Source organism: Scleropages formosus, chromosome 20 (genome assembly GCF_900964775.1).
Source record: "Scleropages formosus chromosome 20, fSclFor1.1, whole genome shotgun sequence".
Lineage (NCBI taxonomy): Eukaryota > Metazoa > Chordata > Actinopteri > Osteoglossiformes > Osteoglossidae > Scleropages > Scleropages formosus.
Window position 1 is genome coordinate 14238126 of NC_041825.1, and position 14634 is coordinate 14252759.

The 14634-nt window shown below is 38.9% G+C and overlaps 1 protein-coding gene across 3 annotated transcripts in view; it reads right to left on the minus strand.

Annotated features, from left to right (window-relative positions):
• gas7b (growth arrest-specific 7b) overlaps positions 1 to 14634 on the minus strand; it is a 69726-nt gene that overhangs the window by 13617 nt on the left and 41475 nt on the right. For all 3 annotated transcript variants that reach the window (XM_018762043.2, XM_018762042.2, XM_018762044.2), the window contains 3 exons: positions 13279 to 13332; positions 4448 to 4537; positions 2476 to 2591 (listed from right to left, as the gene is read on the minus strand). In XM_018762043.2, the coding sequence (XP_018617559.1) occupies positions 2476 to 2591; positions 4448 to 4537; positions 13279 to 13332 (260 nt within the window). The remainder of the gene's footprint in view (positions 1 to 2475; positions 2592 to 4447; positions 4538 to 13278; positions 13333 to 14634) is intronic.

The window sequence follows — 14634 nt, forward strand, 5'->3', positions numbered from 1 at the left end:
TACTGTTATCTTGCAGCCTTCATTTACAGCTCCTATAGTGAACATTCTGCAATCCATCTGAAAATGCCCCAGCAGATACCTGCCATTTACATTCTATCATTACTCTAAATGGTTGGTGATTCATCTGAAACAGGAGTGTAACATACCTCAGAGCTGTTCCTGGAGAAAAGGTACATGTCAAATGAATATTTCAGAGGTTTTAGTTTTCACAAATGGAGACTTGTCCTTGAAAAAGTAAATCTCTCATTACGTTGTTAAATTGGACTACCTTGATATCTTGGTCTTTTCAATTGCTTTTAGCATAATAGTTGGTATGGAACGTTGGGATGGTTTCTACTGCATTTTGTACCTGGTTGCAATAAATGTTTTGTTAGAAGTACTTTTAATGGTGAAGTATTTTAAGATGCAATGGTTGTACATTACTGGTGCATATTTCAAAGTGAAACACTAGAGGTTCAAGTTCAATATTTTTTGGAGCTTCCATGACATTTTCATAAAGCTCTGCTCAATTTCAAGGTTGAGTTAGGCATTCACATGCTCTCATAACCTCTTTAGGTGAAAATTTAATTTACAGCTCTGTTTAGGTGTACAGAACTGTATGCATTCAATCCTAAATTTCTAAATGGTGCTATGCACAACTGAACATCCACTGATTTTCAGTGTTCCTAACAGCTAACTTTACTGAAACCACCTATACTTTGTTCACTTTACACCTGTGTAAATGTTGTCTATTTATAAACAGTTCTGCCCAGTAAAGTTTTGCTTTTATTCAAGGAAGTATCTGAAATTCTGGATACTACTGCAGTTTTATATGCATAGCCATCACAAAAACAGAAGAAAGAGAAGGGCAGCACTTGTAAAAAATATAAAATGTGTTGTGAAACTCTTACCACACAGGATGTTTCATCCCTAGCAACTTCTACAGACGTCATTATGTTGAAATAGTACAAATTCTGAATGCCCTGTCATATACAGAAGCAACACTTTTATTGTGTTTTCAAAAATCCAGCACTGATCACTTATAAAATTTGATGCAGCACAACACTTTGGACTGTGTTGTTTGCTAAAGGACTTCTACTTCTGCACAGATCTGTGCTTAAAGGGAACTTTACCTGATCTCTTTATAGCAATTGCAAAATGGCCCAGCTGCCTAAATTCATACACAAATATCTAATAACAGTCTCAGTACTAAATGTAAAATTATATTTTTGTCCTGTTTTTAACCATTGCTTGCCAGGCCAGGTCTGTTTTAGTTGTGACAAAGCAGCATCTTCTGCTGGTCTTAAATTGCAGGTATTAAACAAAGATGTGTTTACAGAGCAGAATTGTTCACCACAGCTAGTTACAGAAGCAAACTTTACATAAGATCAAGAGCAAAACCGAGAGTAGAACTTCTTCCAATAATGATGTGCCATACAGTAAATATGCTGATTACACTGAAAGTTAGTGTATAATTTGACTCTTTTCCTTCTCATAATTACACTTTGCACCAGACTTCCTCTTTCTTCTTAAATATTGAAATATTTAGATATAATAAATATTTAACTACTGCAGAAGTTTATCGGAACAAATCCTCCACCAACAACGATTACAGTAAGTATTTGTTCCATAGAAAGCACAAGGGTGGTTTTATAGAGTGTGCAAGATGGTTTTTCATGCTGAACGGGTCTCTTTGGGGAGCAAGGTCTACCTTAAGATTATTAAAGTACAACTTTTAGAAAAAAGGACAGTGGAAAACTATTATGAGCTGCTGACACACAACTAGGTCAATAACAAAGAGCTCTGAGGTATAAAAAGGTAAACTTTCCGTCAACTAAGACACATATCATGTACTATTTTATCTTAATCAAAAAATGGTTTTCCAGCAAGGTAAACAGTAGCAGACACAAAATTATAAACATATGTCGGTTTCTCTAGAGGCTATTCATCTTAAAGATTTTTGAACAATTCATACTCAGTTTAAAAGAACCAGCAGCATGGATGTCATAATGCTATAAAATTATGGTTTGTGTGAAGTTCCAAATGTTCATTTAGGCAAATATTTATCTTCACGGTTGAAAACAGCCAGTTTTTTTTTTTTCAACCAATTCAATTCAATTTAATTTAATTTAGTTTATATGTGGTTCACTCCTCTCAATAAAGTGATGTAGAACTCAGAGCAATGCATAAAATAAGAGAGTTACAAAACAGTGGTAATGTATATCTGAGTTTGTCAAATAAACTGGTAGCTGAGGAGAGGAAAACAAAAACTACCATCCATAACGAAGGGGAAAAAATACACCTCTAGTGGGCTAATGTGGTTATTATGAACCTAGGTATATAATGTCTATGGTTTAACATCTGTGTCAATGGTTTCCCCCGAAATGTATTTACTTATAAGTTCACCACAAGGGTGATCCCACCTAGAAGAAACTCATTTGTAATTATCAATATTTGTTACAAACACAAGGCTTCATTTATATTATTAAGTGTTACCTCTCCCGGATAAACTCCGCCATCTCCTTCTGCATTTGTTTGCCCTTCAGTTGTTTCTGAAGCAGAACCTCAAAACCAGATACTGAGGCTGCACCCTGGGGGTCCTTCTTGTCAGACTGGGAAGGAAAAGAAAACCATGAACACATGTTAGAAATAAACAACATGTCTCTCACAAGGCTTTTTGTGGGAAACGTCTAGATTAGCCTTATCTTAAGGAAAGCATGGGTCTTTTCTTCTAACACAGAGATGTTCGGTCTCAGTCAATGGCAAATCCTGAAGAATGCTCTCCAAGTCTTTACAAAACCAACACAAACAATAACTGAGGAAACATATTTCTATACAGTAAACAAGGCGACAACATGCAGTTAATCTTCACAGATTTGTATACTTTTTTGTTGAAGAGTTTTGATGCAAAGTCACAACACTGGTTACAATCAGTGAAACTGATGGTAAAATTTGAAATACACTGAAATTCAGTCAAAAATGACTGAATGAAAGAAAGCTTACGAACTGTGGAAAATCATATTTGTGATACAAAAATACATGTAGTGTACTGTGTGGCTGAGTATATGATCCTATTGCTGACTTCCCCTCCCATACATAATGGTGCCCTGTTGAATCTGTGCTTGAACTACTAAGATGTCTAAGTTAGATTAGTGAAATAAAGAATATGGTGAATAACTTTTATAAAACTGCAATATGTGGCATGCAGGGAGGAAATTAGCTTACACAAATATGTCCTTGTAAACTGTTTTTCTCAGGATGATGTGAACACATATGGCATCGTTCCGCAATGACTCTTCCACAGCAAAAAGCATTTAAATGCTACAAAATGATAATATGACAGCTTTGAAAATTTAAATATTCAATTGCTGAAGCATCAGAGAGCTGAGAAAGAAAAAAACCATCAAAGGTTAAAATTAATGCCATCTTTCTCTTTTATTGCTGAAAACTTATGTCAAAACAGCGAAGACAGAAAAAGAGCTAGGTCTTATTATTGTCACGCGGAACACAGGATGCGGGGAAGGCTGGACCCAAATGTGGGATCGTTTATTTGGAACTGAGGGATCAGGCGAGTTCTCATTGTCAGGGATGGGCGAAGAGTCAGTCAATCAGCAGTCAGAGTGGGAGTGAAGATCCATAGATGAAGTTATGGGACAAGGCGAATGGTCAGAAGCCAGGGAACGAAGGACGGGAACCAGGGACGAAGAAGAACAGGACATAGGCCCAGAGGAGACAGTTGTTTCGATGAGATTCCGCGACTGAAAAGGGACTGAGGAGTTTCTTTTAAAGCCGAGCGCTCCGATTACCAGCAAGTGCTTAATCGGAACCAGGTGTTGCTGCTTGCAGTTCAGGTGTGGACGTGACAATTATACAGTGGATAGAATTTGCCTGCATTATAAGTTATAAATCCAAGACGAATAATATTTTTATCAACCATTATTTAGCTGACAAATGTGTCCAAGGCATCTTTCAATCTTAGATTTGTACTGTAAGCTACTTATAATGATCTCTTTGTACACCTCTGGGCAATTTTTACTGGAGTAATTAGGGGTAAGTACCTTGCTGAAATGTACTACCGCAAGTGGTGACATTCTAAACTGGGCCCTTTGATTACAAAGTAACTGCTCTGACCACCATTGTACCACAGAATATTTAAAACTGTAGCACCCATCTTGCTTTAAAAAAATAATTCAACCTAACTGGAAAGATGTTGGGACAGAAGAAGAAACTGATGTGTTTGGCAAACATACAACCCCAAAAATGCCCACAGTGGGCCTGAGCAAAGCACTCTGGCAATGCAAGGTGATGTGAGCAAGGCTCAGCACTGCTATGCAACCCCTGACTCACGTTGTGTGTTGTTATTCTTACTATGCTCATATGGAAATAGCTCTGACTCAGGGGCATGTAGCAAAATGGTGCAGAAAGCACTCAGCTACAGGGTGGCCTGAGTGGGCAGGGCCTTTCTTACCCAGAAATAATCACAGTAACTCCACTCATTGGGCTTCAGCAGCTGCTGCTCCGGCACGTTCATAGGCAGGGGAAATGTAACACAGTTGATCTGTGGACAGAAAGCAAGAACACAAAACCTGTTAAAGGACATAACAGGGGATAATAAAAAAAAAAAAAAAAGTAGTATATAAGTGCAGCTCCAGATTTAGAAATGGACACATCCACTGGAGATGTGTAAGACCCACATCTGTGTGTGGGGATCTATGGGTAGGATTATGTTTGTTTTTATAGCTAATTTGACCCCTTGTTTCCTGTTTGCATGTGGATGATGGGTTCTGGAAGGTCAGCAATAAGGCAGGACTGTCTGTCCCCACCCTCTTGCAGTACAGAGTTGGCTGCTCTCTGAATCATAGGGTCAAAACCGCTCCAAGGGGAGACATGTTCATTCACATGTTCTCCTGGCAATCACAGTAAAGAGCTGTGGCCCAGCAAAGTATCATCCTTATGGCATGTAGCCCTGAGCGGTCCTTACACGAATGACCCTTTTGCCACTACATTTACTTCCAACCTCTGGAACTGACACACACACACATTTTCAGAACCGCTTGTCCCATACGGGGTCACGGGGAACCGGAGCCTACCCGGCAACACAGGGCGTAAGGCCGGAGGGGGAAGGGGACACACCCAGGACGGGACGCCAGTCCGCCGCAAGGCACCCCAAGCGGGACTTGAACCCCAGACCCACCGGAGAGCAGGACTGCGGTCCAACCCACTGCGCCACCGCACCCCCTGGAACTGACAGTGGAAGATATTTTTGGACTTCCATACTGAAGAGCTTTTCTTGTACCCAAACACTGAAGAATGTTGTTATCCAATAAGCTGCCTGAGTATTTCTAATATGCCTGGTTGTTTGGTACATTATGTTAGTGCTCCACAAGAGCCATATCCTAACAGGGGAGTGCATTGAGCTACAAAATGTTATCATAGTTAGCACAGGGGTTGGCGATTGTAGCAGCAAGGCAAACGATCCAATGGTTAAAGTGCATATGTCAAAGATACCATTCTCCATTATAAAAGATATGAAGAAGCAGGCTGAAATGCAAATAGCTGGCCCTCCTTTTATGCAGTAATCCACTACATTTCAAAAATAAATTATGTGTTCTCCCTGTTTTTCTGCATCAGTTTACTTTAAGAGGACAGCAACCATGCTTTACTGATCTTTGGGAACAGTAGTGCATCAAACACACATAAAACAAGAAGACACACAAACACACACACACACACACACACACACACATATATATATATATATAAAGGACTAAAAGAGTCTAAATGAATCAGTTCCATAGATGCAACATTTCCCTAACTTCATTCCAAATTCAATGTGTTAAACACTGCCTGCCAGCAGCCAGCCCCCACATCAGCACAAGGCAGCAATGATAATTTCACATTCCACAATTAAAACTGTGATACTGAAATAGAATGGCAAAAATATCTCCAGGTAAAAACACAAGGGCCCACATTAGCTGGTGGAAAATATGAGTAGTGTAAAACAGTCATGGACGTTCTACTTGGCAGCACCGTGTTCCAGATGGCAATCACTTGTGAGTTAGAAAAAAAAATAAACCAAATAAAAAACACTGATATATTTATTGAAGGTGAATATGTGTACATGAGCCATCAAGGATTGGTTAAATTAATATTGTGTGCAAAAATGCAGCTCTGCTGTATAAAATTTAGACCTGGCTTCTTACAGATAATATGCTGCAATGAACTGGATCTGTTTTCAATTGTTGGCCCATTAGGGCTTCTGCTCCACTGAAACTTTACAATGGAAATGATGTAACAGTCAGTTCTGGAAGGTTTTACTGGGGCAAAAAAGCACAGAGACGTCTTTCGGCATTGATGCAACACAAAGCAAGCGTGTGAAAGAAGTTTGAGGGAAGAGGTCCAAAGCTCAGTCGAACCCCATCCCATGGGGTCAGGTTTAATTAAAAAAGTCAAAGGCTTTAGAAGGCAAATGGGCATGACCTGGACTGCATGGAGTGATGCTGAAACACCCCTTTATTTAAAAAACATGTATACTTCTGAGATCTTAAGACCAAATTTAATCAACCGTATACAGTTGTTAAGGGTGTACAGTATCCCATACTTGTCATTCCCAGCACAGGCTGATTTATCTCCACTCTTACAGGGCCAGCTATCTTCCTCATGCTAAAAGCGGCCAAGATTGTGGACTGTTTGGGTTTGAAGATGTAAAGCAAGATGTTTGCAGAAATTGGAAGTGACAAGCAAGAGTTATGGGCCTCTGGATATTTTCTTTTCCCTTAAGATACCCTTATCTAGTTCAAATGGATAATTTTCATGCGACAGATAAGTGGTTGATTAGCAAAATAAATTTACATCAAATAAATAAATAAATCCATTAAATAGCTGTGCTTTTCCTTTGTGCTTGGAGATGTTTAAATGCATGTTGTGCAATTTAAGCCCTTGGCTTCAATTTCTAGTTGCACCAACACAGGTTACTTCATACCTTAAGGGCTGCTTACTGCTTATCTTTCATTGTAAAATGTGTAACCAGGATACAAAAGAATTCTGGTTACAAGCCCAGTGCATTCACTCATATTCAGCAAATGGTCTCATTGTGTATATCTTTATGCAATTCCAATGAAAACTGTTTATGGGTTCTTTTACAAGAATTCCTGTATGGCACTGGTCAAAATATTCATTTTACTACATTGTTTTTATGTTTGCAAATTATGGCTATGAAGACAGTCTCCTGGAATGCAGGTTTTAATACATTTTGAAATTTTTTGATAAAGCTATCAAAAGTTACTGAGATATATACTTATGGGGGGATGTGATGGAGCAGGGGCTTGGCCAGGTCTAGGCTTCAAGTTCTGCTTAGGGTGCCCTGCGGCAGACTGGCGTCCCGTCCTGGGTGTGTCCCCTCCCCCTCCAGCCTTGTGCCCTGTGTTGCCGGGTTAGGCTCCGGCTTGCCGTGACCCCGCTCGGGACAAGCGGTTTCAGAGAGGAGTTGTAAGTGTGTGTGTGGGTGTGTATGTGTGTGTGTGTGTTTATATATATTCACAATAGTATTGATAAGATGTGACACATTATTGTGAGATATTTTCTTATAAACCTTGCTTTTTGCATTCTGTTTTTAGATGTAACCAAACTAAAACATTTATCATTAACATAAATCATTGATTTAAAAACCAGTGGGATTTCATATAATTTTGTATGGAACAAGATACAATATTCCTTCACTATATGATACTGTGCAATATTTTTTTTTTCTGTTTTTCACACATTTTAAGATCAGTATAATACATTTTTTACACAAATTATACACTATACTAAGAACTATCCTCAGTATCTCAAGTTAGCCTATAAGTGAATATTGAAACTGGGGTGTACCATAAACTGTACAATTTATCTGAGTTAAAACCATTAAAAAAAAAAAAAAAAAAAAAAATCCAAATAAAAACAATCTTTAAATGAGTCTTGCTTAACATATAAATAGTGCTGGAAATAAAACAGATTAGCATACGTTTGGCTAGCCTCTGGCAGATGGACAGTAATTACAGGAGACTACGAACAGCAAAGGTAGCTGCAATCCCCATTAGTTGCTGGGCTCTTCTGTTTTCCTTTGGTTGACTTATTTGTATCTATTTATAATCCCAACGCAGACCTCACACTCTCCTTGGGTGTCGACTCACACTGCCTCATGGCTCTCGCTTCCTAGCTGTCAGCTTCTGTGCGCCTATTGTTGCTCTTAACACCACACACAGGGGCCCAACGAATTCAAGAACATACTGCAAAACTTCTACCGTGAGTGCCATCTGGGACAATCATTTGCTGTATTCCAAAACAGCTACACTTTTTCGGTGATGGTAAAAGAAAGACAGCAGATTTTAATTTGTATGTGCTAAACTGTATGTCCCGAGAGAAAACAATGAGCCCATACTAATGAAAAAGTTAATCTTGCTAAGTAGTATTAAAGCCAGATGTGACCAGATGTGATGACATTAAAAATATTTATTCATTTTCAACACAAAAGCTTCTGACAATACTTTATTTGTGAGACTCTGAATGTGACTTAATAATGCATCAGAAAAAACATGTAATATTAAATGATGTTTGCCAAAAAAATTTGTTGCACTGGGGGGATAAAAAAACTAACTCAAAAATTCTTTTTAAATCTGCAGCCCAGTTATTATTGACTGATGGTGATTCATGGCAGTGATGACAATTTCCTTTTGAAATGACATTTTACTCCCACTACACAGATGCAGATGACATGTACTGTAGAAATTGATGTAATTTAAAATTCATTTCCTGTAGAAAGTTAAAATGGGTTTGAAAGCAAAGTGATAGGCAGTCATGTTACAGATGGTAGACATGCAAAGAGATACCTGTGTAATCAGGTACAGATTGGCAGCTACAATAGGCTTCAGATTTCCTCTGTTTATTACACCCTCATACATCAAATATATGTTTTCCTGAAACACATTGTTTCACTGTCATGACTACTACCACTACTGAAGAAAATCAGACATAATAGAAGTATAGCACCCCAAGCCAAGTAAAACATCTATACAATCAAACGGACACTTTCCCTCACACACAAACAACAAATGCTAGGCCTTGAGCCTGGTAAACCTGTTAAATTTTCTGCTTCAGTAAACACAAGTTGATAGCTTAAGAAAATAAAACAGTAAATCAGTATATACGCATATCTCTGATGTATCTCACAAAAACACATTCACCAAAGAGATGAATGCCAGCATAGGAAAGTATAGTGTCTTCTATTTTTTACTTCTTTTATCATCCCATCAGACTTGAAATATTATGCATCATTCACAGGCAACATTTGAAAATATAAACATAGTGTGAACTATTCTTGATTACATAGATTCTGCCAGAATATTAAAAAAACAATGTTCATATTGCTCATGTACTTCTTTTTGTAAGTAAGCAATTATTACACAATATTAACTGAGTTTCCAGTTGTTCTTGTCCATTTACTGAGTTTGTGCTAATAAAAGTTATTAATGACCTCATATCTGGGTCCATAAAAAATTTCAATGAGCTATTCGTTCTTTTTTAGCTTGTTATTTTCTAAAACTTGGTAATTCCACCCTTCACTATACTGTACAATCATTTGTACTATTCTAGTTCATATATCAGTCAAAGAGTTGCTTTATCATTGTGTTATTCAACTAAAGACTAAAATTTATAATCTGAAAGTTGTTGGCGCAACTCACAGGAGAAAGCCTGCCGTAGTAGCCCTAGGCAAGGTAATGAATGTAAATTGCTGCATTTATAGTACCTAGTTATATAACTGGACACAACAATTAATGTTTGCTATGTTCAGGTATTTTGTGATGTTTTCATTTTCAGTTTGTCAGGAATGAACAAGTCAGTTACTTGTGTTTATATCCAGAAAACAATAGGCCTATGGAGCTTTTGATGCTGGCACGGGCACAGCGTTGAGCAAATAAAGACACCAGCATGTGCGCCCTGCTGTCAAAGAGCACAGTCTGTTGATAACAACCTGTATCATGATGTGTGGAGAGATCTAACTACCCTCGTGTCAACCAGCATTAGAAGAAAAACAAACAGAACAAATCTATGAACTGAATGAATGAAACAAATAAAATATAAGCAAACTGCAAAAAGGTCCCTCCCCTTCTACCCTTTGTTTTTCCAAACTGCTGATAATCTCATACAACACAACCCCCCCTTACCCCAGCTCACAAACAAGACCAGCACTGGAACTCTCCACTGCTGCTGAGGCTGCACAGTGTTCAGATACTGTTGCTAAGCAACTAATTACATCTGTTGTTTAAAAAAGAATGTCTTGTTTATACCATTATAAATATATAGAATGTATACATGATACTAAAATAGAAAAAAAAAAAAATATATATATATATATTTAGTAAGTGGAGATATATATTTCAAAAACTCAAATACTGATTATTAGTGTTTTTTATAGATATCTGTAGCTGCTTTCTAGAAAAAAAAAAAAATTAATAGACCCTTCAAGCACTTCTGAAATATAAAACAGCTTTTAAAAAAGCACACTAATCTTTTTTACTCTTCCCAATGGACAGCTTCTATCAAGACATCCATAAGCATTAATTATAATTCACAATGAATTTTTGGTTTCTTTCTTCCCTTCTGTGTCATTCTGCTCTTTTCATTGAAACTCTTAACACTGCAGTAGATACAAACACACTTACTGCTTAGTTACATTTTAAGATAAGACTATGACTGCAGTGGACATTTTTTATCCAGATGAACTGAACTGAACATTCTCTCAGGACTCAAAGAGTTCAAAGGCTGCAGCTACTGGATTTAATCCCCTTGGCATGGGCAACAGCTAGACAGACAGGTTTCGCATTGTCGGATTTACTTCTCAAAGGCTGTAAGACAATGGGACTTATTTTGTTGGGTTTTGCTTTCAATTAAGTCTGGGTAATCAGTCTAGAGAAATCCCATGGAATGCTCTGTTAAAACAAATCACATCTTTTTTTGAGTAGCTCTCCTACTGTTATTCTCAGCGAATATTCTCTGTGAAAAATCTATACTGACTGCCACAAGATAAATGTAAGCAGTTGCACTTGCACCCACATTGTGTCTTGCCTTGATCTCCTTTTAGTGTTTTGTCCTTTGGCCATTAAGGGAAGAGTGAGCTTCCTAATACTCCATTGTGTAACCAAAGCACTCTGCTGATTACATCACTGCCCAAGACTCGTCTGATTTTGCAGGCTGCCACCACAAGAGCGACAACACTCTATGGTTTTAATGCCTTGTTTTGCTATGGAACAAACAAGAAGGAGGCAAACAGGAACAGAGCAAGCACATGTAATGATCCACAAATAAGTAGGAGTGTGATGATGACTATAATCAAGCTGATGAGGATGATGAGAGAGTTAAGCTAATGGGCTGATCCAATACCTTTTGCCCTCCTTTACAGAGAGTTGGTTCTGGGAAGCAGTGCAGAGTTTAACGTTCAATGTGTATGCTGTAAAGCCTTTTTGTGAGATTAAGCTCAATATGTGGCAAATTTTCTTCTTCATGGTAGAGTATTTTTAAGACACACTCTCTCTCTCTCTTCCTCTCACACACGCACACACACACATAAAGGGGGGTTAATTATGTATTCTTAAATGGAACTGAATGAATTCCTTTACGCATGCTAATGCAGTTTGGAATATGTGGCATAATTTGAATTAATAGCAATGAGTGCAATACATGCTTAAAGCATGAAGAATGAATGGATGAATGAATGAATAAATTAATGTTAATTCTGCATTCTGATTTTGCCGCATTTACTACAAGCAGGAAATATCCATTTAGTAACCAAAAAAAAAAAAATATTTTCCTATTTCAAGCCTTTCATCACGGTTATCTCTGCAAACGTGCACTTAAGTAAAATAATAATTATTTGCTTTTGCAACTGAAAACACATTGACTAGTTTTGAAGCACGTTGAGATTCAGTGTTTGGAGACACTAAAGGAATGATCTCTGGTTTCTTGAGTCCCGTTTACAATGAATGCAGCAGTCTGGTTTTGCCTCTTGTGGGTTACGGAGCGCTAGATCAAAACTGCTCAAAAGCAGAAAGCTGAAAGGAGGTACAAGATGGTCAATGACCTCCCCCACACTTTAACCTCTGGGACTCTATCATACGAAAGTCACTTCTGGAAAACACTGAAAGCCTTTTAGGGTTGAGTTTACATTGCATTAGGCTAAAAATTCAAATCATTTACCACAAATACATAATGCATTCATTACGAATGGTGTCAGTATTTTGCGCTGAAAAATATAAATCTATCATTCAATAATAATAAATGGATCTCGACAGACGAGGTAGAGCAGGACCTGCAACGTGCGATTCACATAATAAATACTTGCTTTAATGACACCTGTGATGACCCTAAAAATTGCTCATTCTGTCTAGGTGGGCAGTCACTGCATTTCCAATTACGCACGACACCAAGATTTCACCATTTTCTTTAGCGTATGTGTCACCCATTTCAACAGCCATTAATCAATAGTATTGCTTCTGTCACCATGGAAACAGCATGCCGAGTCTTTCCTCGCCTTTCCCCCACATCCACAGTCTCAGTGTAGTCAAAGCCCCCGCTGACAGAAGCACAGAGACTGCAAGTGAATGGGCAGGAATCATAACACAAAACCACCTCTGAAACATAAAGTCAGAGTCTCTGCTTTCAGTGGCACTACTATTGATTTCATGGTGCACTGAAAGTACAACATGCCAGAATTAATTTTAAAAGCCTTTTATTCCTCTCAAAATCATATTAGAAGCCAGGAACTTCAGCACAAAATCAATACTGCATTCATTGGGTTATTTATATCCATCCACAGTAAACACAAACATTTATATCTGCAAGTTCTGAAGATGAAATATCTGCTCACTGTGTTACGCAATATCCAGTGTACTACATAAGTTGTAATTCTGCATTTTCAAGAAATCCTTGTGGTGTATTTCACGCCGAGAGTCACTGTGCATCTGAGGATCTCAAAATGAGAAATGAATGCACCTTGCATGGAGGGGGAGGCCACATCAGACAGTGCCTTACGCGCTAATAACTTCAGCACTTCAGGGAACTGTTCTAAGAAGCATATGCTGTACTACACATGTATTTTTGTGTACAATTATCCCAATTACTCTAGCTAGAATTACCCAAATCTGTGCAGCTTATGTATTTTATTCATATTTTGAATAATCCTGGGCTTCAGCAATATGATCATACAAATTGCGGTCCTTGCAACACTTCATGGAAGCAGTACTTGGAGCCTCTGTAGGTACTCACGGTAATCGTGGTCTCCCTGTTCTGTCTCTTGGTTGGTGAGGTGGACCCCGGGCTCTGTGGGGAGAGACACGATGCATCATCAAAGCTGCCCTCCGTGTCAGACATCGTTGGTGTTTCAGGCGCGTTTTTTTTTTTCCCCACAGCAAGGAGGTTTCCACGAGCAGCCGATTTTGCCGTCCCCTCTGTTGCCGTTGCCGTGGCGAGTACAGTGGGGGGGGTGGGCAGGGGGTGTGAGGGACTCTGCTCTCAGCAGCAGCGGCGGTGCGACTCGCGGCGGTTAACAGTGTGCGCTGGAGTCGGCTCCCGTTAAGCTATTACTCCAGTTCCTGCAGCAATCGGAGGCTGAGAGAGAGAGAGGGTAGCAGAAGACCCTTCTCCATCCCTCGACATCCATGCTATGCCCAGTGAAGCGGTGCATGGACTACACAGGGGGAGCAGGCTTTATTTACATGGCATTCACCACACCTCCTCTCTGGCAAGAAAAAAAAAAAAAAAAAAAACGGAAGGCAGGGAGACACAGTATGGGTAGGGATGGGCAGGGATTTGTGTATACAGCCAAAGGAAGATTACTCCTGAGGTAATTATGATCTGAGACACAGATAGTTACTGGGAGAGTCTATTATTCTTAGAGAAGGGCTGTCAAATACATGGCTCGTTGGCCTTGGAGGAAAGCAACCTTCAGTGTTGAGTAGTGAAGAGAGACTCGCGATGTTTGTCTCTGCACATGGCTGCATGCACGTCACTACCATCTACCTTTATTAATAGCGCCACATTAGAGGGGGCGAGATCTGTGGAGCTCCTCTGAGTTCAGTTGGTGCCGGAGCTTCCACCATATGCAGCATATCTTCATTAAAATGCTCTGTTGTAAATTCAAGCAGCATTTTCTTGCTAAACAATGTGTGGTGCACATTTTCACACATTATTTCAGTTACAAACATGTGGTCTGTAACAACAAGGGGTGCAATGTATCATATCATATCATATCATATCATACCATTTTTACTGGATGAATACTGCTATACTCCAGAAAAAAAATGCTGCTTGCAACTGAAGCCTTCAAATGAAATGGTAAGAGGAAAAAATGTTCACATTATCATGTGTGGTGCAATCTTAGGGGATTCCATTGATGTACAAAAGCCATTTAAGCTGCAGAAATGTATTAGCAGACAACAGTTGCTTTTCTGCATGTTCAGATGGCAGGCTTTCCACCAATTCCAGCTGGAGGAAGATAAAAGGAATGAAACATTGTGATCTCAGCACACCTTTCCAGCAATACTGCAGGGAAGCTCTACTTTCCTGACGTAGAGCCAAGCTGCCCTCAACATAATTCTGGACTTTTACATTTACATTTATTTA